Raw genomic sequence first — 27,346 nt, forward strand, 5'->3', positions numbered from 1 at the left:
ATATAATCCCTATAATTATTTTCATAATTAATGTTTAAATTAATAGCTTTTTCTTTTGCAAATAGTTCTTTTATCTGTTGCACATAGATCCTATTTTGTTTTGCACATACAGTAATTATTTTTTTCTGCTGCACATACTGTAGTTTCTTTTTCTTTTGCATGTCATACTTGGGTCCTGCCTCAGCTGGCTTCACATCTGGGGAAAACCAGAGCAGTTGCTGATGAACCGCCCTAGGTCCTTGCCTGACTTCTGACACAGATAATTAAAGGGGTCATATGACACGGCTAAAACAAATATTATCGTTTGTTTTAGATGTAATGCAATGTGTATACACCACTTAAGGTTCAAAAATGCAGTGTATTTTCCACATACTGTGCATGTTTGTATTTCCTCTTTGACCCGCCTCTCTGAAACGCACAGATTTTTTACAAAGCTCATCGCTCTGAAAAGCGAGGTGTGCTGGCCAGTTAACCAGTGCGTGATTGGTCGAATACTGCAAGCGTGTGATGGAAATGTAACGCCTCTTACCATATTTGGAACATCAGGTTCCAAACCAATTGTGCTGACAGGTCAGGTACGCCCAGTCGCCCACCTTACTTGCGTATACTTTTGGGCGGTCTTAGTCAAAGCATACCACGAACTGAGGTAGATTTGTGGGGGTGTGGTTACACGAGGCGATTCAGGCAGGTCTGGGTGAGCATTTGCTTTTAGATAGAATGCATCTTTTGTTCTGACACTTTAGTTTTTGAAATTTTACGTGTCTAATACATGCATGGGCAACTTATAACACACTAAAGACACAGAAAAACACGTGTTCGTGCCATATGACCCCTTGCTAGAAGGGATACAGCTATTACATTGGCATGTAATATTTATCTTACTTGAATGAAGCCCTCTCTCCTCTGAAGGTATCCAGACCTGTGAAAAATGTATGGCAGGCCTCTGAAAGTAAAAAGTCATTTAAATGCTGAATTCATGTTTTTATGTTAATCGCAGATGACTTTACCTTGACTCCTTGGAGATATCGCCGCTGAGGTGGCCCAGGAATCAAGAGATTTCTGCCTCCGATGCATATTTTCAATTGATTAAAATGAGTCATCATGTCCCTTAAAAAGAGAAATGCCTTTCCTTTTTCAAGTAAAAGTAATTTAATTACAGTAATCCATTACACACACTGAATATGAAAGGATGTACATGCAGTCAAAATACAAAAGATTTACCAACAACATTTAACCAAAGACATACCTTACAACTAGGGGGAGCTAGAAGAAAGCTCATAATAGAATAGTAAAGAAATTACAGATTTTCATAGTCTTTAATGCCTTTTGTTTAAAAGAAAAACGAATGGAATCATCATAAAGCTACATTTCTTATGTAAAGGAAAGAAAACGAAGTTTTTTTACCAGAAGAGTTACATTTGTGTATATAGAATGTTGCCAGTATAAGAATAATATTTATTATATCAACACAACCGCGGTTGTTTTTATGATTATTAAACGCAGCAAATAGTATGTTTTGTGTTTGTAAATTTAAAATCATGCGCCGCATAAAGTCAAGGTGGGAACCGCGTGTTGCTCATTATGCGTATTCCGGACACATATCCGCGTCGCACTGTTGACGAGCAGCATGCTGGGATGTGTAATGAATGAAGCGGTACTGTCAAATGTACTGATAATGTGCTGAGATTTAAGTGTTATATCTTTCTTTATGAGACCCAGTGGGCAAACGGGTCATTCGGGGTATTTAAACAGTATCGTCCGGTATGTCCGAATCAACATACTCAACTTTGTTTACATTTTCGACCAATTGTAGCTAGCTAGCATATTAGCTGAATAAGCTTGAGATGAATAAAATGCAAACAAAACTCCAACATATGTGTGACAATAGATCCGTGACTTCAATCAATAAAGCAGCGCATGCATATTTGATGCATTTTAAAGTGCTAACGTTATCGAGTCAGAATACAAAGTGCTGCAGACAGTTTGTAAACAGTCTGTTATAAAGCAAACAGGATCATTGTGTCTTCACTCACGTGCATATGTGTTTTGGAGATGATGTTATATTGTAATGATGTTTGTGATCAGGTGCTGAGAGGAGGAGGTCATCATGTATGCAGTGTACCGTCAGGCTCATCCGCCCACAGCTGTGGAGTTTGCCGTTTACTGCAACTTCATCTCCAGCCAAGAGAAGAACCTGGTGGTGGCAGGAACATCTCAACTGTATGTGTACAGGATCATTTATGATGTCGAGGTAAATGTAAATGTTTTACTTCTTTCATTGTGGATGTGTGTTTCTATTGTATTATGCACCAATATGATTTTTGTAATCAATACCAATGTCTGACAAATAAAAACAAACAGAAATGAAACCTACATTTAAGATATGGCATGTACGACCCTTTATAAATGACACATTTGTTCTTGTTACTTTCTAGAGCACTTCAAAGTCAGACAAGTCATCCGGTAAGACAGTTAATTTCTGATTTTCACACAAGTATTGCCTAGATGACAGATGAGTTGTGCCTTTGTTGACATGTAGTTTTTCAATGAAAATATTGTAGATAGCAAGAGTCGCAAGGAGAAGCTGGAACAAGTGGCATCCTTTTCTCTGTTTGGAAATGTGATGTCCATGGCCAGCGTTCAGCTTGTGGGGACCAACAGAGATGCTTTGCTTCTCAGCTTCAAAGATGCTAAAGTATGACGGATCACATCTGCTTTCTCAGCAAAAAATCAAACTTTGAAAACCATGTGTATATATTAAATCAGTCCAATGCTGGCATGTATAAAGATGAATGGTATCTGTTTTCTCTTTTCAGCTTTCTGTTGTGGAGTATGACCCTGGCACGCATGATCTGAAGACTCTGTCGTTGCATTATTTTGAAGAGCCAGAACTGAGAGTATGTACAGTGTGTGTTAACTTGTCGGGCCCCTCTTCTGTGTATCCGTATGTTTGGGTGATGAGTGTTTTGATCGCTCTGTTTTTTTAATAATTTCAGGAAGGTTTTGTTCAGAATATGCACATTCCTATGGTACGTGTGGACCCAGAGAACCGCTGTGCTGTGATGCTCGTGTATGGCACCCGCTTGGTGGTTCTGCCCTTTAGGAAGGACACACTCACCGATGAACAGGAGGGGATTGTGGGGGAGGGGTATGAATGAGTACTTTCCAAAACAAGTCCATGTGTTCAAAACTGGTTATCAATATGTCTAAATATTTTTGCACCGACCAATAGTTTCAAGGCATAGTGAATGCAGTTTGTCTCTAACGTTAAAAAGGAAAATGTTGTTCCTCTTCCAGGCAGAGGTCTAGTTTCCTACCCAGTTATATCATTGATGTTCGTGAACTGGATGAGAAACTCCTGAACATTATTGACATGAAGTTTCTCCACGGTTACTATGAGCCCACACTGCTCATCCTGTTTGAGCCCAACCAGACATGGCCAGGGTACAACTTATTATCCATTTAATACTCAACCCTTAATGACATGAGAATTTCCTGTTTCAGCCTGTACATAATCACATGATCGTTCGTTTTCAGTGTGTTAGTGATGCACATTTTTATGTGAAATGTGTTGTTGTGGTCAGGCGTGTAGCAGTGCGTCAGGACACGTGCAGTATCGTGGCCATCTCTCTGAACATCATGCAGAAGGTTCATCCAGTCATCTGGTCTCTGAGTAATTTGCCCTTTGACTGTAATCAGGTCATGGCTGTGCCAAAGCCCATTGGTAAGGCCCTCACCTCTGCTTACTTGTGCTCCATCCATACTGCTGTTTTTGTCTATATGGCTTTCTGTCATGTAGGCCTTTATCACGCTTCCGGGTTTCGTTAGTTGTGTAAAGACATTTCCGGCAGTATGTACACATGTGCTATAGCAAAGAGAGACAATTGTAACCCAATCAACGAAAATGCAGAAGCATTCTAAAGCACAATTTTAAACCTGGATTTTTTTTAAACCCGGGATGTTTCTCTCCAAACAGTGTTTAAAGTTTTATTTATAATATTAATGAAGCACTGCTATGAAAACACCAAAAAAGTAGAAAGGCATTTAAAGGGGTCATATGACACGGCTAAAACGAATATTATCATTGTTTTAGATGTAATGCAACGTGTATACACGTTTTAAGGTTAAAAAACGCTATATTTTCCACATTCCGTGCTTGTTTGTATTCTCCTCTTTGCCCCGCCTCTCTGAAACACGCAGATTTTTTACAAAGCTCATCGCTCTAAAAAGCGAGGTGTGCTATGATTGGCCAGTTAACCAGTGCGTAGTGATTGGTCGAATACTACAAGCATGTGATGGAAATGTAACATGGAACATCAGGTTCAAAAGCAGTTGTGCTGATAGGTACGCCCACCTTACTTGCGTATATATTTGGGTGGTCTTAGTCAAATCATAACACGAACTGAGGTAGATTTGTGGGGGTGGTTACACGAGGCGTTTCAAGCAGGTCTGGGTGAGCATTCGCTTTTAGATAGAATGCATCTTTTGTTCCGACACTTTATTTTTTTGCAATTTTACATGTCTAATACATGCATGGGCAACTTATAACACACTAAAGACACAGAAAAACACGTGTTCGTGCCATATGACCCCTTGCTAGAAGGGATACAGCTACGGCCGGAAGTGGTGCAAAATCTCACCATATAATTACAATAAATTACATTAGCTAACGCCTACACCTACCCCAACCCTAAACGTAACCTTACCATAATAAAAAAATATGAATCAACTGTTTTCAGCGTGACAAAAATTATGAGGTATTGAAGTGCACATGCCCAGAGTGGAAGTAGCTGTATCCCTTCTAGTCAAAACCCTGGTTCCCTCGACCGAAAGCCTATGGCCGTTTCTCAATTCCAAGAACGCAAAGAACGGACTTGTGTTCTTGTGTAGGCCGGTCTTGCGAGGCAGCCTCGATGATGTCTAACGTCCCCGCAAAGGAAGTAAGTTAGTCGCTTTTAGCAACTTGTTAGCAACCGCCGTTTTAAAGACTAAAGTATAAAGAATAAAGGTTTAAAAAATCACAAGCAGGTTATAACTGGTGTGTTTTATGTCATAGATTAAAACGTGAAAATATTTAGATGTTTTGTTTGCTACAGACCTTATTTCAGGCGATTTACCAAAAACCCATTCAAAAAACCCATAGACTTTGGAACGATGGAACCGGAAGTCCTAAAATGCTAACTCGCTTCCGGCGTTTGTATACAAAAAACCCACAATTAGCCACTCCATTGTCTAACCGTATATTCCCCCTAGCGTCTGTGAAAAAGGCCTATTGGTAGGCATGTGATGATCTATTTTTCATATCACAATAAATTTTATTTATGGAACTTTTATTGCAGTACATGGTATTATCACTCTATTGAAGTTTGTTATAAAAACATGTTAAAAAACGTCAAATATTTTTCTTATATATTTTTAATTCAGCCCTTAATACACAACATAACACAACACACTGGGGAACACTGGCTTTACATCGAGTAGGCTTGACTTAAAAAACAATGTGGTAATGCAGTATGTAATGGTTTAGGTCTGTCACTAGTTTTGTCTATGGAAGGACTGATGTATGTGTGTGTTTTGTCTTCAGGTGGAGTTGTCGTATTTGCTGTGAATTCTTTACTATATTTAAATCAGAGTGTTCCACCTTTTGGAGTGTCACTCAACAGTCAGACCAACGGAACGACAGCTTTTCCCTTGAGTAAGCTCCCCCAGACTGACATTTCAATATATCAATAGTGTGATATTAATGTGAGTGTGAAGTGACGTAACTTACGTTGATCTTTCCATTCTTGTCATGTCTTTCCATATCTGTCATTTAGGGTCACAGGAAGAGGTGAATATCACACTGGACTGCTCTCAAGCAGCCTTCATCACCTCTGACAAGATGGTCATCTCGATCAAAGGAGGAGAAATGTGAGATTTTTGGCTTAAATGACTGTAATGTCATATTACACCATGTTTTATATTATGGGTTTTGGGTTGTAAACTTCTCATATAAAGCAGAGTGTTGTATTGTGTGTACAGTTACGTGTTGACGCTCATCACAGACGGTATGAGGAGTGTACGAGCGTTCCACTTTGATAAAGCAGCCGCCAGCGTCCTGACCACATGTGTAAGTGATCAAAGAAACTAAATCAACTTATAATATTAGCATCTTATTTTAGGTTTAGTTTTCAGTGATTGTGCACATAAGCACACACTTACTGTGTATGTATGATGGCAGATGATGACTATGGAGCCGGGATATCTGTTCCTGGGCTCTCGTCTGGGCAACTCACTGCTGCTCAAATACACTGAGAAACTGCAGGAGACGCCAATAGAAGAGGGTAAAGAGAATGAGGACGAGGACGAAGAGAAGCAGGTGTGTCAATGAGAATACGTTGTACTGAACATATACATTGTATAACACAGAATTGAATTAGTAAACACATCACTGCATTTATGACTATACACTACATGAGATTTAGACATACATTTTTGTTTTTTTAATTTCTATTTTAATTTTGTTTAATCTGGCAAACTTCATCGTGACACATTGTCATATGTTGAATGTCTCTGTCTTACAGGAAGAGCCCCCAAATAAAAAGAAGCGTGTAGATTCCTTGGCAAACTGGACAGGTAGTGTCCAGATCATTCCAAGTAAAACACCTCTAAAATCTGATTTGGTTTGCCCTGGGGTACCCCTGGTTGGTTTTCCAGTGCAGATAAGTGATAGCCTGTACATAACTATCATATTTGTGTTTGTATTTACACATATTTTCCTGTGTTAAGGTAAGGCTAATTTACCTGACGAGCTGGATGAGATCGAGGTGTATGGCAGTGAGGCACAGTCAGGAACACAGCTGGCCACATACTCATTTGAGGTGAGACCCTTAAGCTTACAACACATTCAGTTTACAAAAACACCTAAAAAATATATGATCTTTTAAAAAAAATTATTCGATGTGGTAATGTGATGGCAGCCTCATTCATAAATGGATCTTTTGATAATAGATAACCTGACGTTTGTGTTCAGGTCTGTGATAGCATACTGAACATTGGACCCTGTGCCAGCGCCTCCATGGGTGAACCAGCCTTCCTGTCTGAAGAGGTACCTCTTATTTTCCCTACTGTACTTGAATGAGTGAAGGGCTTAATACTAAACCTTGTGGCTCACCATGAAAAAATATAAAGCCAGCATCAGGGATGTGCACGAATAGGGATGGGTATCGTTAAGATTTTAATGGTATTACTACTCTAATCGATACTGCTTATCGGTCCGGTACTTTAACGGTATTCTTATCGGTACTTTTTGCTGTAAAGATATGTCTGTTTGAGATGGACCAGCAGAATCAGAAGGAGTGGTTTGGTTTGCTGCAGCTTAAAAAAAATTCTTTATAAGGGTAATTGAATTTTGCTCTTAATAGTTATTTGCGCATGTTTATTTTGTGTATACTGCACTGAATTATTTCAGTCCTCAGTAATAATACATGATTACACATATAGGCTGATTTAATAGTCATTTCCTTTCACCCATGTTGAATTAGCATAGTTTTAAGTTTATGGAAACCAGTTAGATCGAATTTACAGTTGTTTTAAACAGGGTGAATTGCATTAGCATATATTATATAAAGAATGTCAGAGTTCAAGTAACGTCTGTTAGCATTCAGCATACATACCTGACGTAGATGGGGCATCAAGAGATGAACTAGATTGGGCTAAACAGTCAAAAACTGTGCATCTCTCTGTCTGTACATGATGCACTTTTGACAGGTGCTTTGACAGATTACTTGTGTTTACACCCTTACACGCAAAGGTTTTGTTGCACTTGTAGCCATGAGCATTGTCACTGTTAGCATCAACTTTGGTGAAGTGTAACCACACTTTTGAACATTTAGTTCTCTCCGCCATCGTCGCGAATTAAGAGCGTATTTCTTCTGTGCGGCTGTTCCTGTGTGTGGTCGTTGTGTAGACAAACTGCGCGAGAGACACGTGACGTGCCGCCTCGCACGCTCTGCTGGGAATAACGAATATGCTTGCGCCAAAGACTAAATTCTTGGTGTTATTGAAAATTAGAAACTATTGTTGAAATAAAATGTGCAAGATAACGTTATTGTAGAAATAACATATACAATTTTTTCCTGAGGACAGAAAGCAGGACCGATAAGGGCGGAGTTTATCGATGCTCCGGTCTTTCATAATTTTGCCCCGGGGCCTGTTTAATACAGGGTTTCGGTACCCATCCCTATGCACGAATGTTCGAATATTCGATCCGCAATAACTATTTGAATATTAAAAATGCTATTCGAATATTCATATTTTTCATAAGAATAAAACTGCGTCACACAAGGTTAAGTTACGGCTACAGACAGGGGCGTCGCACCCGTGGGGGATGTGGGTGTTTTAACACCCACACTTTTCCCGGTGAGAGGGTTCAACACCCGCACTTTTTCTGCAGTTTTTCCGCAGTTTTGCACAAACGCCTTACAGCAGTCGCTCCTCCGTTTCTCTGGCCGCTCTGTGTCTGCGCTCGCTGCGGCTGCCTCCTCTCCCCTCCCTCTCAAACATGACACCGGCTTTGAGTGTGACTGGCTGATGACTGGCTGTTCTGCCTAAAGTCCCGCCTCTCTTGGTGTGTTAGATTTATCGGTCAGCTCGTGCTGAGGAGGCGGGAAGTTATGGTTATGGTTATTTACATCTCCCTTTTCCAGGTACTTTGAATGAGTGTTTATGCTTTCGAGGTTTTTAAATAAGCTTGATATGTGTTTGGGAAGATGTTCTGTTTATGTTTTGTTGACATGTCGAGTGTTTTCTGTATTATATTTAGTTTTTTAGACTAATGCTAATTGCTAATTGGGATATTGTTCAGCAGCTAGCTAAATTCGGTTATGTATGTGGCATGCAATGTATAAAGTAACTGTGATGAAGAAGGCAGAGAATTGACGAGGAGGAGGGACAAATTGTCATTGTTAAGCAGTGTATTTATGGGTTTATTGCCAGTGCAATTGATTTTGATATTTTGAGCATTGTTTGTTGATTAGCTGAATACTTTTGTGGATACTTACCTGTTGTGTTTGATTGTACCTGTTGAGGGGAAAAAGTGAGAAATGATGTCATTGTTTGCATACCTGTTGAAGAACTATGAAAGAAAAGTGTATATTATTTTAATGTTTAAAAACAGTAAATTGTTACATTATTTATACCACCACAGAAAAAGCTTTGTGTGGGCGTTTTTTTATATATCTTCCCTTTTCAAGGCGCAAGTAAGCAAAATTTAGCAGTCTCAGTCACAGTCCTGTCAGACCCATGTAGTATCACTCATTTAAATGGGAAGCTTTTTATATCTTGTATGTTATACCTTTTGTACCCTTCTGTCATTGTATTCATCGACATAACAAACAAACCACATCCATGCCCTGCACTTTTGAAAAGCTTGCTACGACGCCCCTGGCTACAGAAGACCTTAGAGTTGTCACGTCTTATTTAATGCTTTTTAACCTCATCTGTAATGATTTGATAATATACAGAAAATATAAAAAATAATTTGTATGTGTTCCTAAATCTTTGTTCACTCAGATCGCAAGCTAGTTTAAATATTTTAAGTTTACACACCAGATGCCTGTATCGCTTTTTATACTCGGCTCACATCACCATATTAAAATGTTTAAAAACTGGTGAGCCACAGAATCCGTTAACATATGTACATTACTGTAGGTATAAAAATACCAACGTAATATTAAATTATTAACAATAATTCATTTATTACCATAACTTGTTCGGAGCGGTTGTTCTTACTAAATTCATATTTGTTCGTAAAAAAAATATATTAAGTAATGCTAATTTCAACAACTTGAAACATGAAAATGTACATTTCACTGCAACTAATGTTAATGAATTTGGCCTTAACATAAGACTGGAACCCTTTTCCATACCTAAAAGCAAGAATTTTCCTTCTAGAAGTTCAAATAAGGTCATCGCCTTCAAGTTAAAGCCTGTAAATAAATTCGCACGGATGCTTTTTTGTTTGTTTTAAAACGCTTCTTGCTAAATGATTTCTTACCTTTGAAATAAATAGGCCTACCTTACTTATTGATGCAAATGCAATGCAAAGCTACACAAGACAGACACTGACCCTGAACGACAAAGAAAACAATATTTATATGCGGTGCTGATCAGAAAATCTTCTTCGGATGATGGTCACGTAATAAACAGGGAAACAAGCACTACACTGGCTCCGTCTTTGTTGCGGGGTATTTTTTAGGATCTTAACAGTCGGCATGGAGGTTTCAAGGCCATTTACTTTGTTTATTATCAACATTATAAACAATAAAGCCAGATATTCTTGTCAGATCTGGGTTTTGTTACCGGGAGTTAGAGAAGAGCAGCGCGTTTCTTTGCTGTCGGCTTGTTAACCGTCGGCTTGTTGAACAGACTTTCACCATAGTAAAATAGACCTATATGCTTGTTTTTCTTATCAAGAACATGTAAAACAAAATAAACAAGATAACCATATATCACAGACTGTCAGTATACGTTGCGTTTTGTTCGTTTTGTTCAGTCTGTTTTCTTTTTGTATTATAACGTTCCGTGCAGGTTTAAATGCAGTTTTTATGTAATTTTCTATTTTTCTTTTTTCAACATTAAAATACCTCTATACAGGATATAATATTAATGCGTTCTGGATATTTAATGATAATTATAAGCTTGATGTGAAATTGTGACTAAATAAAAACTGACAAATTACGTCATTATTAACTTAATTTAAATAAACGAATATTCGAGTATTCGTTTTTTATGAGCTCAAATATTCGAATATGAAATTATTGAAAAATTCCCATCCCTAGCAAGCATTACTGTTACTGTTGTTCACATTGTCATATAGAGATTTGGACAATCAGCAGTTCATGAAGTGCTACATAAATGATATCACATGCTAAGATTTTCGGATGTTAAAACCGCCAGAATTCTGGTAGTCGTGCATTGAAGGAGGATCAGCAGAATGTCATACATTTATGAGTAGGCTCCTTTGAGTCAGGCCAGCAAATAACAATATTGCACGTAGCTAGCAACAGCATAGCAATGCATTAACAGGTGCTCAGAGCAGCCTACAACCTGCACGGGAGTGGCTTGAAGACAAACTGTTGCCATGAGATCAAGTTTTGTACAGGAAAGTACCACTCTTATTTACGAGGAAGTATAATCTAGTTAATAATGTGTATTGCTATCAGTTTCAGAGTAATCCAGAGCCAGACCTGGAGGTGGTGGTATGTTCGGGTTATGGCAAGAACGGAGCTCTGTCTGTACTTCAGGTATGATTATCTCACACTGTGAAAGGTATCCCAATGTACCTTTATGTCCTCGGCACAGTGCTGGATGTGTTTGTGGATTCCCACTCCATCAAGCTCTTGTACGCGCATGTCTGCTTAAACTAGAGACGCACAGCACTCTGTCCTGCGGTGGTGAGGCTCGTCTGCCGCAGGCTGGCTGCAGGTGCAACAGTGACATCTGGGCTTTACCAGGGCTGTCTCAGAGATGGTTGGAAAGGCCTTTAAAACACCCAAGAGACAGAGAAACCTCTGCTTATGCAGCCCAAATGCATTTCACTGCGTACGCATGATTTGGTTGATGGGTTACTTGTGCAAGTGCTGTAGAGTTAGTAGAGGCTTTGTTTAGCCTTGATCTGTCCTCGGTGAACAGCTGACCAGGTGGACAGAACTTATTACAGGTGCAAACAGGTTCCAGTACGTTTCCTAATCCAATCACTCAAATCACATTCAGAGGTGATCAGAGATGTAATTTCAAGCATTTGATGTTGATATTAATATTGTTTCTATAATTGCAAATTTTGGAAACTTTTGGTCTCCGATTTGAGAACTTGGGTTTCACATGTAATTTGTTGAGTCTGGATTTATTACTTCACCTAGTCATCATATTGATTTTATCAATGTCATTTTGTTTCACAAATTGCCCATTGTAAGGATATTGAAAGTGTTTTACTGTTGTACAATGTAGTATGCAGGTTTATCAACATGATGTTCATCAACATCAAATACTTTGTTTACTTACCGTGAATGTTAAACGTGTGAAATTTGTTTTGCTGTTCAATAGAAAAGTATCAGACCGCAGGTGGTGACAACATTTGAACTTCCTGGATGCCATGACATGTGGACAGTTATATACTGGGATGAGAAACCCGAAAAGGTTTGTACCTCCCCTCATCTCATTTTTCATCAATACAGAGAATCTCAAAGTTAACTGTGAAAGATAATTGAGTACATGGCACTGTTGTTTAGCTAAAAGCTTTCTCTGTAGTCTTCAACAGAGGGCGATAGTGAAAATCCTGAGGAACAGAAACCCCAGCCCACGGCTGAGGATGACAAGACTCAGCACGGCTTCCTCATCCTCAGCAGAGAGGACTCTACAATGGTACAGCATAGCACACTCGTTCTTGTTCTCTTATTGGCTGCTTTCAACCAATAAAAAATCTTTAAAAAATGTATAATGGTCAACAGGCTCAATCTAGTAGCCTGTTGACTGTTCACCATCTGTTTACCATCAGGAGTGAAGGCCACAGGAATTGATGCAATAAGCTTAATATGCATATTATTGTTATGTTACTCAATGTTTTTCAACTCCATCTGTCATGCCGGGTGTTCAGATCTTGCAGACAGGACAGGAAATTATGGAATTGGACACCAGTGGTTTCGCCACACAGGGTCCCACTGTATTCGCAGGCAACATCGGGGACAATAAATACATCATTCAGGTGTCCCCGATGGGCATAAGATTACTGGAGGGAGGTAAGAAACCACACGAGTACATTCAGTGAGCTTACATTCCTTGGCCTGTCTCTCGTTTGATTGGTTTCTTCTGCTGTTTCTCTCAGTGACCCAACTGCACTTCATCCCCGTGGACCTGGGCTCTCCCATAGTGCACTGCTCGGTGGCCGACCCATATGTGGTTATCATGACAGCAGAGGGAGTGGTGACCATGTTTGTTTTGAAGAGTGATTCTTACACGGGCAAGAGCCGACTGGCACTGCAGAAGCCACAGATCCACACGGTCAGTCTATTATTTATAAAATGCAGACGTTGTTGAGCCACATTCAAAGTAGGGTAGCATTCATTTGTGCTTTTCTACAGCAATCGCGTGTTATTACGTTATGTGCGTTCCGTGACGTCAGTGGGATGTTCACCACTGAGAACAAGGTCAACTTTCTGGCCAGAGAGGAAACTGCAATCAGGACCCAATCAGAGACGGAGACTATTATCCAGGACATCAGGTGACCAATCACAAATGTCTCTAGTCCCTGGCAGTCATGTCACTCTTGTGGTTTGTGCTTGATTTTACTTCATGTGTTTGTCAGTAATGCGGTGGACGATGAGGAGGAGATGCTGTATGGCGAGTCAAACCCTCTGACCAGCCCTATTAAGGAGGAGCAGAGCCGCGGCTCTGGAGCGATGACCTCAGCTCAGACAGGAAGAGAGCAAAGCGCCCAGAACAAACAGGAGCCTTCACACTGGTGTCTGCTGGTCAGAGAGAACGGAGTCATGGAGGTACACACACACACATAGAAACTCATACATTTCCTTCATATTTTTGCTTTATATAATAAGGGTGTGTTCACATATGCTATGTTTGGTTCTAATAAAACAAACTCTGGTGCGATTGCTCTGTTAGTGCGGTTTATTTGTGTTAGTGTGAATGCTGTAATATGTGTCTCGGCCCACTTTCAAGCGAACTGTGGCGCGGTTCGATTGAAATAGAATGCAACACGGACCAAAAGCATCGAACCGAACCAAAAACAGGAAGTGATAACAATACACGACCCGAAAATCAAGTGATTTGGTAATATAAAAGTTTATTAGATCTGTGATTGCGCATGTAACGGAGGATTTTTTTTGACTGCTTTAAACACTTCATGAGGTCTTTGCGAGTTACCGGCTTGCTAAAAAAAAAACTCATATGCGCAGGCATACACTGAGCATGTATAACATTTACATTTATGCATTTGGCTGACGCTTTTATCCAAAGCGACTTACATTGCATTATACTATACATTTTTTCTGAGTATGTGCAATCCTCTGGGATCGAACCCATGAGCTTGGCGTTGCTAGCGCCATGCTCTAACCACTGAGCTGCAGGAAACCCACCACACAGCATTGTTTTGGATGTCCGGTAAGTTCCGTTTTAAAATATAAATCATAAAATTTGTCCAATCACTTTGCGACTTTACACGTAAGCTGTTAGGTTTGATATCTTTAGGTTCGCTGTTAAAATGCCAGTTCCAAAGTTAAGCGAACCAGTACAAATTTTTTTACTAGTTCGAACCAAAAGAACCGAACAAATATGAACGCAAGAGGTGATGTACACTGCCAGTCAAAAGTTTGGAAACACTTTCTTTGTTCAAATATTTACCACCTTTTAGAAAACAAGTACACTCATCAAAACTATAGAGTAGTTTTTGTTTTCTAATGAAATAAATTAATATGTTGCCAGAATTAAATTTTTGTCTACAAAAGTAGTTTTAAACTTTTAAGCACACCTTGAGATTTTTAAGAGATTTTTAATTTACTATATTAGAAACATTTTAGTCAAGTGTTTCCAAAGTTTTGACCGGTGTTGTATATGTACCTACAGGCTAGGGTTGGCTCGATACCAAAATTTTGGCTTCGGTATGGTACCAGAATCTAATATCGGTACCATAGGTGATCAATAACCAGCCCCAAAATAAATTATTTGAAAAAATATTAAAAAGACTGCATGAAACTGCTTTAATGCATATTTATTTTTATATAGAACAATTTTATTTTTACACTTTTACACTATTACTGAAAAATGCTTTGGTTATATAGACATATCATCATAATCCCCAAAATATGAACAATTAAATTTTGAACAACAATTAAATGTTTCAAGTATGTCTATTTAACAGTAGCATTCAAGATGAAAACGGAATGATCAATAAAAATAAAACACAGCACAGTCTTCACTGTATAAATAAATATGCAAGGACACTAAATAAAGCTACAAAAGTTTCATTTTCTCTTTAAAGCGGCCCTAACACACGCGGTTTCTACCAATCTCATATTAATCTTGAGTACCTATAGAGTAGTATTGCATACTTTGTATCTTCGAAGAGTATTTAGTTTTATCACATTTATAAAAGATAGATACAGCTGTACGATTATTTCCGAAAGCATACGGCGCGTTCACTCACCGCATGCGGTTCATGTCTGGCATCTTTTAGCGCTGGGACTGCTCCATATATCAGTTTCAAACAATCTCCAAATCCAGCGTTATATCCACCATTTACTGTATATAACGTTCATCACCCAAATGCAGTGAACAAACAAACACCTGAACTTCGCGAACTTATCAGTGTCAATTTCGTTGACGAAAACTATGACGAAAAGTATTCGTTAACGACATGTTTTCACTGAGGAAAATGAGACGATAACTAAATAAAAATGAATGCATGATAACGAAAACTGTAATAAAAATATACTGACAATTTTGTCAACTAATAAAAACGATACGAAAATATTCTTGTCCCACCTGGCGGACATCAGTTTGCGCGCATGTGCTGCTTATCTCATATAAACGGTAGAGAGAAGTCTCTGGGAGAAGGGGAAGCACAGACATGTATTCTTAACGTAATACACGCGGTTTACAAAGCATCTTATTTTCCTTCACGATCGCCGGTAAAACGCCGCAAACTTGAAGCGCGACTGCAGGCGAGTCACCCCGAAACACATTACAAAGGCAGCACAAAGGTTTTTATATGCCAATGTTAACTTAACACGAGCTGCTGCATAACGTGAAATGCAACATAAAGTCAGCCAAAAGAAACCAGCGCTGTCCTCTACTGATTATAGAAGTGATGAAGTGAGTCAAACTGTACATTCGAACCAAGTATGTAACATGTTTGCATGACTAAAGAAATGTAATACAATTTATATAATATGTCTTTTTGAAAGCTATTTCTCATTCATTGCTCTCTCAAGCAAAGACAGTTCAGCTCTTTCTTCAACAAGGCATGCCATGAGCCAATAGCCTTTGCGTGTGAGCCCTGTCAGAGCGTTTCATTGGTTGAATGAACATGCCCTACTTAACGAGTCAATTGAGTCAAATGGGATTGAATGAACTGGAACATGTCGTTCATGGTCTAATATTCTGTGTTCCAACAATGCAAATCTAGTTACTGAACTTTTCTGAAAAATAAAGGTAATGACCTGATTTAATTTCATTCTAAGGTGAAGTAAATTATGTCAAAACAGTTGAATCTTTGTATGGAACATTTAATTACACCAAGTAAATGATTTAAACCATTTAGATTTTAGTAGACTAAATATAATGTATATTTATTCGACTAAAATGTTTTTCATATTTCGTCGACTAAAACTAGACTAAAACTACAATGATGGGGTTGACTAAAATGTGACTAAAACTAAATTGCATTTTCGTCAAAAGACTATGACAAAAACTAAATCAAAATTTGCTGTCAAAATGAACACTGGAACATATGCTCTCTCATACTCTCCTGCACACAAGTGAAAGTGACGTCTGCGCATGCTCCTTCTCCTGCTCTCCTTGCTGCCGCGTGGGAATGACGCGTGCTTTTCCTGCATGGAGAGACGCATGCATGGAGAGATACGTCTGACTTTAAAACTGCGCACCTTGCACTGCACGGAGAGACACGTCTGACTTTAAAACTGCGCACCTTGCACTGCACGGAGAGACACGTCTGACTTTAAAACTGCGCACTTTGCACTGCATGGAGAGACACGTCTGACTTTAAAACTGCGCACCTTGCACTGCACGGAGAGACACGTTTGACTTTAAAACTGTGCAGCTCATGCTGCACAGAGGGACATTTAAAAGGGAAGAAGACGCGCTTGATTTATAACTGCGCTGCTCGCAAGTGACGTCACAGACCAACTAATCGATAATGAAATTCGTTGACAACTATCTTCATCGTCGATAATTACCGATTTTATCGATTAGTTGTTGCAGTTTTAACCAACGAAAACATACTCGGCATGGAGAGAGAAAATGCGTTCTGTAGCAGATTTTGCGTTCTGCAAACTTTTCGAGAAAGTAACGTTACTGGGCACAGAGAGCAATAAATCAACTTCTACTGTTGAGTGCTAGGCTGATATTAACATGTTATATTTTGTGAAATGCATTTTTGCTGCTCTAATGCTGTTACATTTTTTATATGACGAAGAAATTATCATGGAAAATGCAAAAGCACTTGTTAAAAGAAACTAAGGAGAGACTTTTTACATTATGGAGTATGCAGGTTTAGAAATACTACAGTTAACAAATCAAAATGTTAACAGAGTTGTATTATTATTATTTATGACAGGCTTTATTATGGAATAAGCAGAAAGAATTTGTTAAAATAAGAAAAGACAGGCTTTAATCATACCAATACCAAAAGTAATCATACCAATACCTTAAAATTACTATTAAAAGGAGTAATCAGTAACAAATGGAAACAATATTTTTATTTGAAATTTGATAAAAATATTGTTAGTAGTTCACAGAATGTAACAAAAATGATAATTTTACCTAAACACATACCTACAGTATAAATAGTACATTTTAAAATCAGAAAAACTGTCTCTAAAATTGTCTCTTAATTTTTTCCGCGGCTGTAGTTTAATATTTACAATGTGCCATTGTTTGCTCGCCCTCATAAGACTTTTGTAGTTTCTTTGGTTAAACACCTTGTCATATTTTTTATCAGATCCACCAGCTCCCTGACTGGCGTCTGGTTTTCCTGGTAAAGAATTTCCCTGTTGGTCAGCGGGTTTTGGTTGACAGCTCTGCTAGCCAGTCGGCTACTCAGGGAGAACTCAAGAAGGAGGAAATGACAAGGCAAGGAGAAATCCCATTGGTCAAAGAAGTTGCTCTCGTGTCATTAGGTTACAACCACAGCCGTCCTTACCTGCTGGTGAGTTTATAACAGAAACTTCCTTGCTGTTTTATTTTAGTTCTGAATGAGGTTTTTATCTAAATATATACATTTCTCAATCAAATGTTAACAGGCGCATGTTGATCAAGAGCTTTTGATCTATGAGGCCTTTCCATACGACCAGCAGCAAACTCAGAGTAACCTCAAAGTGCGCTTTAAGAAGGTAAACAGCAGTTACTTTTGCCCTAAATAAGTGAATGTTTACTCTGATGTCTAAATGACTTTTTTCTCCTCCGCTCAGATGCCTCATAACATTAACATAAGAGAGAAGAGATCCAAACTGAAGAAAGACAAGAAGCCTGAGGCTCAGGGGGAGGAGTCTCTATGCGTCAGGGGTTGCGTGGCCAGATTTAGATACTTTCAGGACATCTCAGGATATTCAGGGGTATGTCTCACCGAGGTTGTGTTTTATGATATACCACTTATAGCAGTCAGCTTGCAAGCTGAGTTGTCATATAAAGGATTCACATGGCATGTAAGACTTTACTGTGAATTTGTAGGCACTAGGCAGGTTTTCCTTTAGGTAAGAGCAGATTTGTAATTAAAGATCTGTTTGTCAGGTGTTCATCTGTGGACCGTCTCCTCACTGGATGCTGGTGACCTCTCGTGGGGCGTTGCGTCTGCACCCCATGACAATAGATGGCGCCATTGAGTCCTTCTCTCCTTTTCACAATATCAACTGCCCCAAGGGTTTCCTCTACTTCAACAAACAGGTAAAAATACTCATAAGAGTTGTGAACTAAATGCACACTTAAAGGTCCAGTGTATGAAATTTAGCGGCATCTAGTGGTGAGGTTGTGAATTGCAACCAACATCTCACTTCACCGCTCACCCCTCCCTTGCGAAGCACTACGGTGGCTGTAACAGGGCTAAGATATCGTCACGTTTTTACTTCTTTGCCGAAGGAGATTATGTATTTACGAAATGCGCACTGTAGAGCAGTTTGTCAGTTTAGGGCTAGTGTAGAAGAAACACGGCAAATTCCATGCAAGTGGACCCGCAGTGTGTGTAGGTAGAAATAGCTCATTCTAAGGTAATAAAAATATAACACTTAGTTATGTAAGGTCTTTTTATACTTCTGAAGACATAGTTACAGGGTTTTTCCTGCATAGAGAAATTGGAGGCGGCCGCCTCCGTCAAATGTTGTGCCGCCTCAGGCTCTCGCCAAAATTATGTTGCGAGTCTTCACAAGAAATGTTGCGTGCATTTATCAGACTGTCATTTGTAACTGCAGTTGCGCTGTTTTGTTATATAAGTACACTGAGGCGCTAAAAGAGTTGCAGAACAAGAGCCAGCCTGTGTTTCACGGCTGTTTGTTTTGCATCCAAGTACGTTTAATCTCTTGAAATTTATTAAATTAACATGATGCACATAATTGTAAGATCTTGTTTAGATGTGCAGTTGGATCGTTGAATCAGCGTATACTGTACACAGCGAGTTCGCCAGTATGAACGCACATTGCATTTAGAACGACTTGCACACGAATGACTCATTTGAACCGATTCATTTAAACTATTGAACTTTTCAGTCACTAGGGAATATAAGAGATCCTTGAATCATTTAAAATGAACCACAGAGAATGCCAGATGCGAATGAGCTTTGCTCATTTAGAAAGACTGGTTAATTCAGTTGGCTATTGTGGGCTGAAAAGTTAGTTGAAAATGATAAAAAAGCTTTATTTGATAAAAAACATTTCTGTTTGGTTGAATAAAAGTAATGTTTTATATAACTTAATAATTGTCATTTTTGTCTAATTTTGTTAGAACTTTTAATATGTCAAACTCGAAGTCACTTTGGTTAAGCCACTAAAAGGTATGGTAGACCTACGTGTGTGTACAAGATCAGGATGGCACCACCTCCGCCTCATTTTGAGCCAGGAAAAACCCTGAGTTATGTATATCATATTGCATTTCTGTCAATAGATCCTCCAAAAAATTACACACAACACTTTTAAGCAATAAGCTCCAAGAAGCCATGGTTTACAGTGAAGTTAGAATAGCAACGCAACAAAGACACAGTGGCGCAGTGATATTGATTTAATGCTGTGGCAAGAGTAAGTCACAACGGCTTTAAATGTGGCTCAAACAATCAAAATCAAAAACAGGAACTATCCCTTTTATAGTAATATTTTAATATAAATTTTATTAAAAAATGAATAAAAAAATTATAAAAAAGCTAGTAGTGTTAGATTAATAATAAAGGAATGATTTCTTTACTGATTAGCTATAGGTTCTCCCTGTTAATCATAAAAATGTACTCATTTACTCCCTGTTAATAATAAACATTTACTCAGTAACTTAATCAAAATTCACTGACTGCAGCTGTAAACGCGTCAGAGGAGAACCGGTTGACACTGGTTTCTCGTGAGGTTTTTTCTCCATTTATTCATCATTGGAGTTTTGATTCCTTGCCACTGTTGCCATGTTGGCTTGCTCACCGGGAGACTGCTGATAGTAGATTAACCTCTGCAAAGGGTTCTGCAACTTCCATTAATATTGCTTTTATTAGGATGGTCCTCTCTGTTTGTACTCATTACACTTAATTTTTCTCTTTTGTGTTTTCTTTTTGTTTTATGTAAAGCTGCTTTGAAACAATGCATCATTGTAAAAAAATATTTATAATTTAATATATATATTATAAATATTTAATAAACTATATCACCTTCTGCTGTGTTCTTGAAGGGTGAACTGCGAATCAGCGTGTTACCCACCTACCTCTCCTACGATGCCCCCTGGCCTGTTCGCAAGATTCCGCTCAGGTGCACCGTCCACTATGTGACGTACCACGTGGAATCCAAGGTAATGTTTATTACAGCTCTGTGTACTTTACAAGGTCACTAAATGCAGTTTTCTAGTTTTAAAGGGTTAGTCCATCAAAAAGTAATTTTTATTTTCTCACCTGTTGTTCATTCCAAACTTCTATTCTTTTCTGTGTTCTTTGGAATTATTTTGTCTAAGCCATAGGGGGTTTAAATGTCATGAAGGTAAGTGTATATAATGATAAAAATTGCACTCATATAGATACTCGCCCTCATGACGTTTAAATCCCCTATGGCTAAGACAAAATAATTTCAAAGAGCAAAGTAAACATGCCTTATAACGTTAGCCAAACGAAGTTAAAAACAAAGTTAAGCAAAAAATGACATTTGAATTAGTAGGATTTTAGTTTTTTGGCTGGTAAAGCCATTTATAATTATTCACTTAGATTAGTTTTGCTGCTTTGTCCTTAAAGGGATAGTTCACCTTCAAAACGAACATTCTGTCATTATTTACAAGCCCTCTTGTCATTTCAACCCTGTATGACTTTCTTTCTTATGCAGAACACAAAGGAAGATATTTAGAACAATGTTGGTAACAGAAAACCGTTGGTCCCATTGACCTGCATTGGTTTTGTGTCCTTACATTAGAAGTCAATGGGGACCAACGTTTTTGGTTACCAACATTGTTCTAGATATCTTCTTTTGTGTTTTGCAAAAGAAAATCACACAAGTTTAAAATGACAACAGGGTTAGTAAATCATGACAGAATTTTCGTTTTGAAGGTGAACCTTTCCTTAAGACTTGTATATCATTGCTGTCAAGTGGAAACCTTTGTGATTTCTTTCCCTAAATTGGTTGTCTGTGGGTTTTGCAAATATTTAATCAATAAAATGATTAAAAGAGCTTGTCAACTTTAACAACACAGTATTTAATTATAAAAAAATACTGTGTTTTTTCTATTACCTGTAAAGTAGCAGTTTTGGAGATACAAGGTTCCTACCCAATAGCGACAATATGTAAATGACCTCAGTTGTGGATGCCTGTCCTTGTTGCATGCTAAATAAACTTTCATGTTAGAGTTCACATAGTTGTTCTTCTTTTAATATAACTTCTGTATAGTCTTCTTGCAATACAGATGGTTTGAAAGCAGCAAGAAAGTAAAGAAATGTGAGACAAATTCTAATTCTGCTATAAAGCAGCTTTACAGAATACAATAGTGTATTCAGCTTAAGTCAGTTCTGTGATTTCATCTCGCACATGTTGGTGGTACCCGAGGCACTGTTACTCTGTGTGTTTCAGGTGTGCGTGTTCATTGTTAATGTCCGTGTTTCAGGTGTACGCAGTGTGCAGCAGCGTTAAAGAGCAGTGCACACGTATCCCCAGAATGACCGGAGAAGAGAAAGAATTTGAGACCATTGAAAGAGGTGTGATACTGTTTCTGTTTGTATGTGTGAACGAATGAGTCTGATCCGATGGGGTTCGTAACAAGGTCTCTTGTTTTCTCAGATGAGCGCTACATGCCCCCTCAGCAGGACAAGTTCTCTATTCAGCTTATTTCTCCGGTCAGCTGGGAGGCTATTCCAAACACACAGTAAGAACCTCACGATTAATACACAATTCCCAGTATGCATCATAAACACACAACAGACGCTTGTCAATGTTTTTAAAAAGAATAAAGCAGTAAGCTACAATACAGTTTTTTACCACATCGCAAAGCAGAGCACCTAGGAGCCCTTCATAAAAATCAGTCTGTATGATGCTGTTGAAATGTATGTGTCAGGATTGACCTTGAGGAGTGGGAGCATGTGACGTGCATGAATACCGTAGCGCTGAAGAGTCAGGAGACCGTATCAGGATTGAAGGGATATGTGGCCTTGGGTACCTGCCTCATGCAGGGAGAGGAGGTCACTTGCAGAGGCAGAGTGAGTTTTTACAAAGTAAGTGAATGGTATGTAACCTGTTTCTGTGTTCTGATGAAACATCTGCTCTGGATTTATCCGTAGATCTTGATTTTGGATGTGATCGAGGTGGTTCCGGAGCCCGGTCAGCCACTCACTAAGAATAAGTTTAAAGTGCTTTATGAGAAAGAGCAGAAGGGACCTGTAACTGCTCTCTGTCACTGCAGTGGATACCTGATGTCTGCCATCGGACAGAAGGTAAAAAATGTGTAATTGAATTTAATAAGAATAATTTATGTCTATGACAGAGCAGAATGGTTGGTTAATATAAACGAATCTGTCAAATTTTATGGCCCTGGTAAATATATCTCTATTCATCAGTTTACATTAATGTTCGTGACAGTTGATTTATGTGCATGTGATATGTGCGCGCAGATCTTTTTGTGGAGTCTTAAGGACAATGATCTGACAGGCATGGCCTTCATCGACACTCAGCTCTACATCCACCAGATGTACAGCATCAAGAACTTCATCCTGGCCGCTGATGTCATGAAGAGCGTCTGTCTGCTGCGCTACCAGGAGGAGAGCAAAACTCTGTCACTCATCAGCAGGGTACCACACACAGTCCATAGATTGCTGTTAGATCGCTTTTAAATGGGTAGAAGTTTACAGTTTTCCCATTTTTTTTACATTAGGATGCGAAGCCCTTAGAGGTTTACAGCATTGAGTTCATGGTGGACAATAACCAGCTTGGTTTTTTGGGTATGTGTCTTAATACCGCCGGTATATCCAAATAACCTACAAACTACAATTAAGCCTTTAATGATTTGTCCTCTTTCAGTTTCAGACAGAGACAAAAACCTGCTGGTCTACATGTACCTGCCTGAAGGTATTTGATTCATTCGGTAGTACCTTAAAGTGATAGTTCACCCAAAAATAAAAATTCTGTCATCATTTACTCACTCTTGTCATTTCCTGTATGACTTTCTTCCGCAGAACACAAAAGAAGATATGTTGAAGAATGTTGTTAACCGGCACGCATTCACTTGCATTGGTTTTGTGTCCATATTGAAGTGAATGGGGGCCGGCACTGTTCGGTTACCAACTTTCTTCAAACTATCTTCTTTTGTGTTCTGCAGAACTAAGAAAGTCATACAGGTTTGAAATGACAAGAGGGTGAGTAAATGATGACAGAATTTTCATTTTTGGGCCAACTATCACTTTAAATCTTTGCTTGCGGGTCTTCTACAATGCCAGAAATCACATCTTTTATGTCACTGTATTCAGCTAAAGAGAGTTTCGGCGGCATGCGCTTGCTGCGGAGGGCAGACTTTAATGTGGGCGCTAACGTGAACGCCTTCTGGAGGATGCCCTGCCGTGGCACTGTGGACACCGTCAGCAAGAAGGCCCTCACCTGGGACAACAAACAAATCACCTGGTTTGGTGAGTGTTGCTTAGCAAAATGCTTAGCAGTTAGCTGGTGGAACATTCAGATGTTACACATGTAGAGATTTTTTTAAATCATTCTCAATTTAAAAGTTTGCAATTCAGTTTGATGTGCAGAAATCACAGGCTTTACCTGTAAAGTCCCATTGAAATAAAAAATTACAATTCCTATTTTTTCATGTAATATTGCAGAGTTTATTGTAAATAGCTTACCAATGTGGGTCATTTTCTTTTTAAAATTCATGTGTCCTCGTAATCTTCATTTAAAATCTAAAAATGCACTTCTGCCCTCTAGTGACTATCCATTTTAAATGACATATGTTAGACAGCTTGGGCGGAGCATCCATTAACTCCTCCCCTTCAACTGTCAGTCTGCTCCCAGTTCCAAAATGCAGCGGCTGTTTTTTAACATCCAATCAAATCGCTGTTAAGTAACAAGCCACGCCCAATGTTTTTCCTCATTCTAAATTCCGTTTTTCACTTGGCAATGCGTCATAATACAGAAGTAAAAACGATCTCAACTTCCGGTTCACAGGGACTTTAATGATGAATTTGTAAGAAAATAACAGTAATAATTTGACATATTAAAGCAGTAGCTTAATCGCTTCCAGAATTAGTTTACAATTAGGATCTGAAACAAAGCAAACATTTATGATACACCACTGAGGCATCAGTGTTTGACTTGCCCACAACACATTAAACCCGTTTGATTCTGAACGCAGCAGTTTAATTCTCTCTCTCCATGCAGCTACATTGGACGGGGGGGTCGGGCTGCTTCTGCCCATGCAGGAGAAGACGTACCGCAGACTGCTGATGTTGCAGAATGCTCTTACCATCATGCTACCGCACCATGCCGGACTCAACCCAAAAGCATTCAGGTACTGAAGTCTGTTAATACCATTTATGACCCGAAACAGACGAAACCACCTGCAGATAAATGAATGGGATATACTGCAACATTCAATATGATGGCTGTAGGACAGAAAGGTTATTAATTTGAAAAGCCAGCTTCCCTGTTGGCAACTAGGTGAAACTGAAAACTATTACTTTTATTAATCTACACTTTCTAATTTGTAAATTGTGAGAGGTCGGTGAAATCTAAAGATTGTATTTAGAAGTTATCTGTAATTAAACCTTTATGCTATGGCACAACATGCTGTGCAACTGTGGTGGTGTGGTGTAGTGGTTAAGGTTAAAAATCAACTAAAACATCAGAGTTCATGAACTTTAACTGTTGTCCCCTTAAGCAATACACTTAACCTCAGATGTGTCCAGTTATAAATATACAGTAATTTAGTTCCCTTTGGATTAAACATTTCTGTTTTGAGGTTAAAGTTATGGTCCTTAAAAATGTGTGATTTCTTGTTAAAAGCCTATTTATTAAATTTGGACATACATCAACTATTTCTTAGTCTGTTGCCATGTTGCATCCTTTAAAGTCCCAGTGAACTTAAAAAGTACAATTCCTATTTTTTCATGAAATATTACAGTATTTTTTATAAATATCTTATCAGTGTGGATCATTGTCTTTTTAAAATTCATGTGCCCTCATAATCTTCAGTTAAAATCTGAAAATGCACTTCTGCCTTTTAGAAGGCTTGGGCGAGCATCTGTTAACTCCTCCCTTTCAACTGTCAGTCTGCTGCCAGTTCCATTTCAAAACACAACAGCTCTTTTTATACATCCAATCAATTCGCAATGAAAAACGCAGGCCATACCCACTATTTTTCTCATTCGAAATTCCGTTTCACTCGGAAATGCGTCAGAATACAGAAGTAAAAACGATCGTAACTTCCGGTTCACTGGGACTTTAATCTTTCTACCTTCTCATTATTTTTCTTTTTTACCTCAGAATGCTGCACTATGACCGGCGGACACTGCAGAATGCAGTGAAGAACATTCTAGATGGAGAGCTGTTGAATAAGTACCTGTACCTCAGCACCATGGAGCGTAGCGAACTGGCCAAGAAGATCGGCACAACGTCAGATATTGTAAGTGCTGCTTTGAATGTCAGTATCTTCAGCATGTCTGACATGAAAAATCATCAGAAAGCAACACCATAAAAGTGGAAATCATTTTATTAATAATAATTTTATATGCTTTACAATATTTTTCAGCCGCTTAGACAGTTCATTGTCATATCACCTTTGTATTTGACCTGCTGTAACCACAACATCCACATTGTATTTGTGTTTCAGATCTTGGAAGATCTTCTGGAGATTGACAGAGTAACTGCTCACTTCTGAAGAGCTTGTAATCTCACTTTGAATGTGTCTTCAGTTATGTTTTATGTCCCTTTTTTTTGATAGAAAAGCAAAAACTTTGTAATATTGTAATATTCTTTTTGTGATAAGTGGAAGGTGTAGCGAATCACAGAATATTTTGTAAGGAAAAAAATGTTTGACGAGATATGAGACCATAAATGTTAAAAATCATCACAATAAAAAAAATCTTGATTCATATTTAAAATACATAACTGCGGAAGATTACACCTCCTGTTTCATAATAGACGACTTAAATCCCACAAACTATGACTGTAAAGCTTTACAGCAAAAAGTCAGTGCTGCTCCATTTGGTTTAAAATGTTTCTATCATTGGCTTGCACCCGCAGAGATTTGAGTAATGTTTTGAAAATAATCTTATAACAGGCCTTTTAAAATAATACTCAAAAAGTTCAAGTGTTTTGAAAAGTCAAAATTATAATAAAACTGTAGCATTATAAGAATAGTAAATTGCATGAATCAAGTTTTTTTGAGGGAAAACAAATATTACAAGAAACAGTGAAAATCACAATAAAAAGAATGCCAAGCAGGCAGCTTTATTCATGTAAAATGCAGATGTGCAGGATTTTGTTAAATCCTAAATAAGGATAAAGAAGAAATCCATTGTGTTTTGATGCATCAGCAATGAATTGTAATTTTAACTGATTATTAAACCAATTTTGTAATGTTAGGGCTCCATTCGTAAAAACTTTTTTCGTACCTTACATTAAAATACTGTAAATGAATCTCATAAATATTGGAATACACTTGACTTCAACAAAAATAATTTAACCAAATTATAAAACAAAAAACTAAGAGATTCTGGTGTCTATCAAATGTAGTTTTCCACCAGATTATATCTTATTTCATAGTAAAGCTGTACAAGCAGACAGAGAGAAACAGGTTCCTTTGAGCTGTACGCTCAAGTGTGTGTGGAATAATAAAACTAAAATAATTAAGAACAAATAGCACTGTGTGTGAAAATCCACAGAAAGCATAAATGTGAATGTTTTCCTTGAAGTAG

At 38.4% G+C, this 27,346-nt stretch overlaps 1 protein-coding gene across 1 annotated transcript; it reads left to right on the forward strand.

Moving 5' to 3' along the window:
* The first annotated feature begins 1,614 nt into the window (after positions 1-1,614).
* Positions 1,615-27,342, forward strand: cpsf1 (cleavage and polyadenylation specific factor 1). Its single transcript, XM_057354650.1, has 38 exons — positions 1,615-1,761; positions 2,086-2,251; positions 2,436-2,463; positions 2,562-2,695; positions 2,817-2,897; positions 2,997-3,148; positions 3,298-3,444; positions 3,585-3,724; positions 5,585-5,695; positions 5,817-5,910; positions 6,022-6,109; positions 6,221-6,358; positions 6,564-6,615; positions 6,769-6,860; positions 7,013-7,087; positions 11,205-11,285; positions 12,085-12,177; positions 12,289-12,402; positions 12,635-12,776; positions 12,863-13,038; positions 13,119-13,258; positions 13,343-13,532; positions 17,732-17,938; positions 18,033-18,122; positions 18,201-18,344; positions 18,520-18,672; positions 20,641-20,757; positions 22,051-22,141; positions 22,224-22,308; positions 22,498-22,639; positions 22,721-22,873; positions 23,051-23,227; positions 23,311-23,377; positions 23,457-23,504; positions 23,903-24,058; positions 24,810-24,939; positions 25,914-26,052; positions 26,260-27,342. Exons 2-38 carry the CDS (start codon positions 2,108-2,110, stop codon positions 26,305-26,307), a joined length of 4,359 nt encoding a protein of 1,452 aa, XP_057210633.1. The 5' UTR covers positions 1,615-1,761; positions 2,086-2,107; the 3' UTR covers positions 26,308-27,342.
* Positions 27,343-27,346: the final 4 nt, after the last annotated feature.

This window comes from Triplophysa rosa, linkage group LG16 (genome assembly GCF_024868665.1).
Source record: "Triplophysa rosa linkage group LG16, Trosa_1v2, whole genome shotgun sequence".
Lineage (NCBI taxonomy): Eukaryota > Metazoa > Chordata > Actinopteri > Cypriniformes > Nemacheilidae > Triplophysa > Triplophysa rosa.

Coding starts and splice junctions, on each gene's coding strand:
- cpsf1 (XM_057354650.1), top strand. CDS start 2,108: ATGTATGCAGTGTACCGTCAGGCTCATCCGCCCACAGCTGTGGAGTTT. Junction 6,359..6,563: donor ACGAGGACGAAGAGAAGCAG/GTGTGTCAATGA, acceptor TCTGTCTTACAG/GAAGAGCCCCCAAATAAAAA. Junction 11,286..12,084: donor GAGCTCTGTCTGTACTTCAG/GTATGATTATCT, acceptor GCTGTTCAATAG/AAAAGTATCAGACCGCAGGT.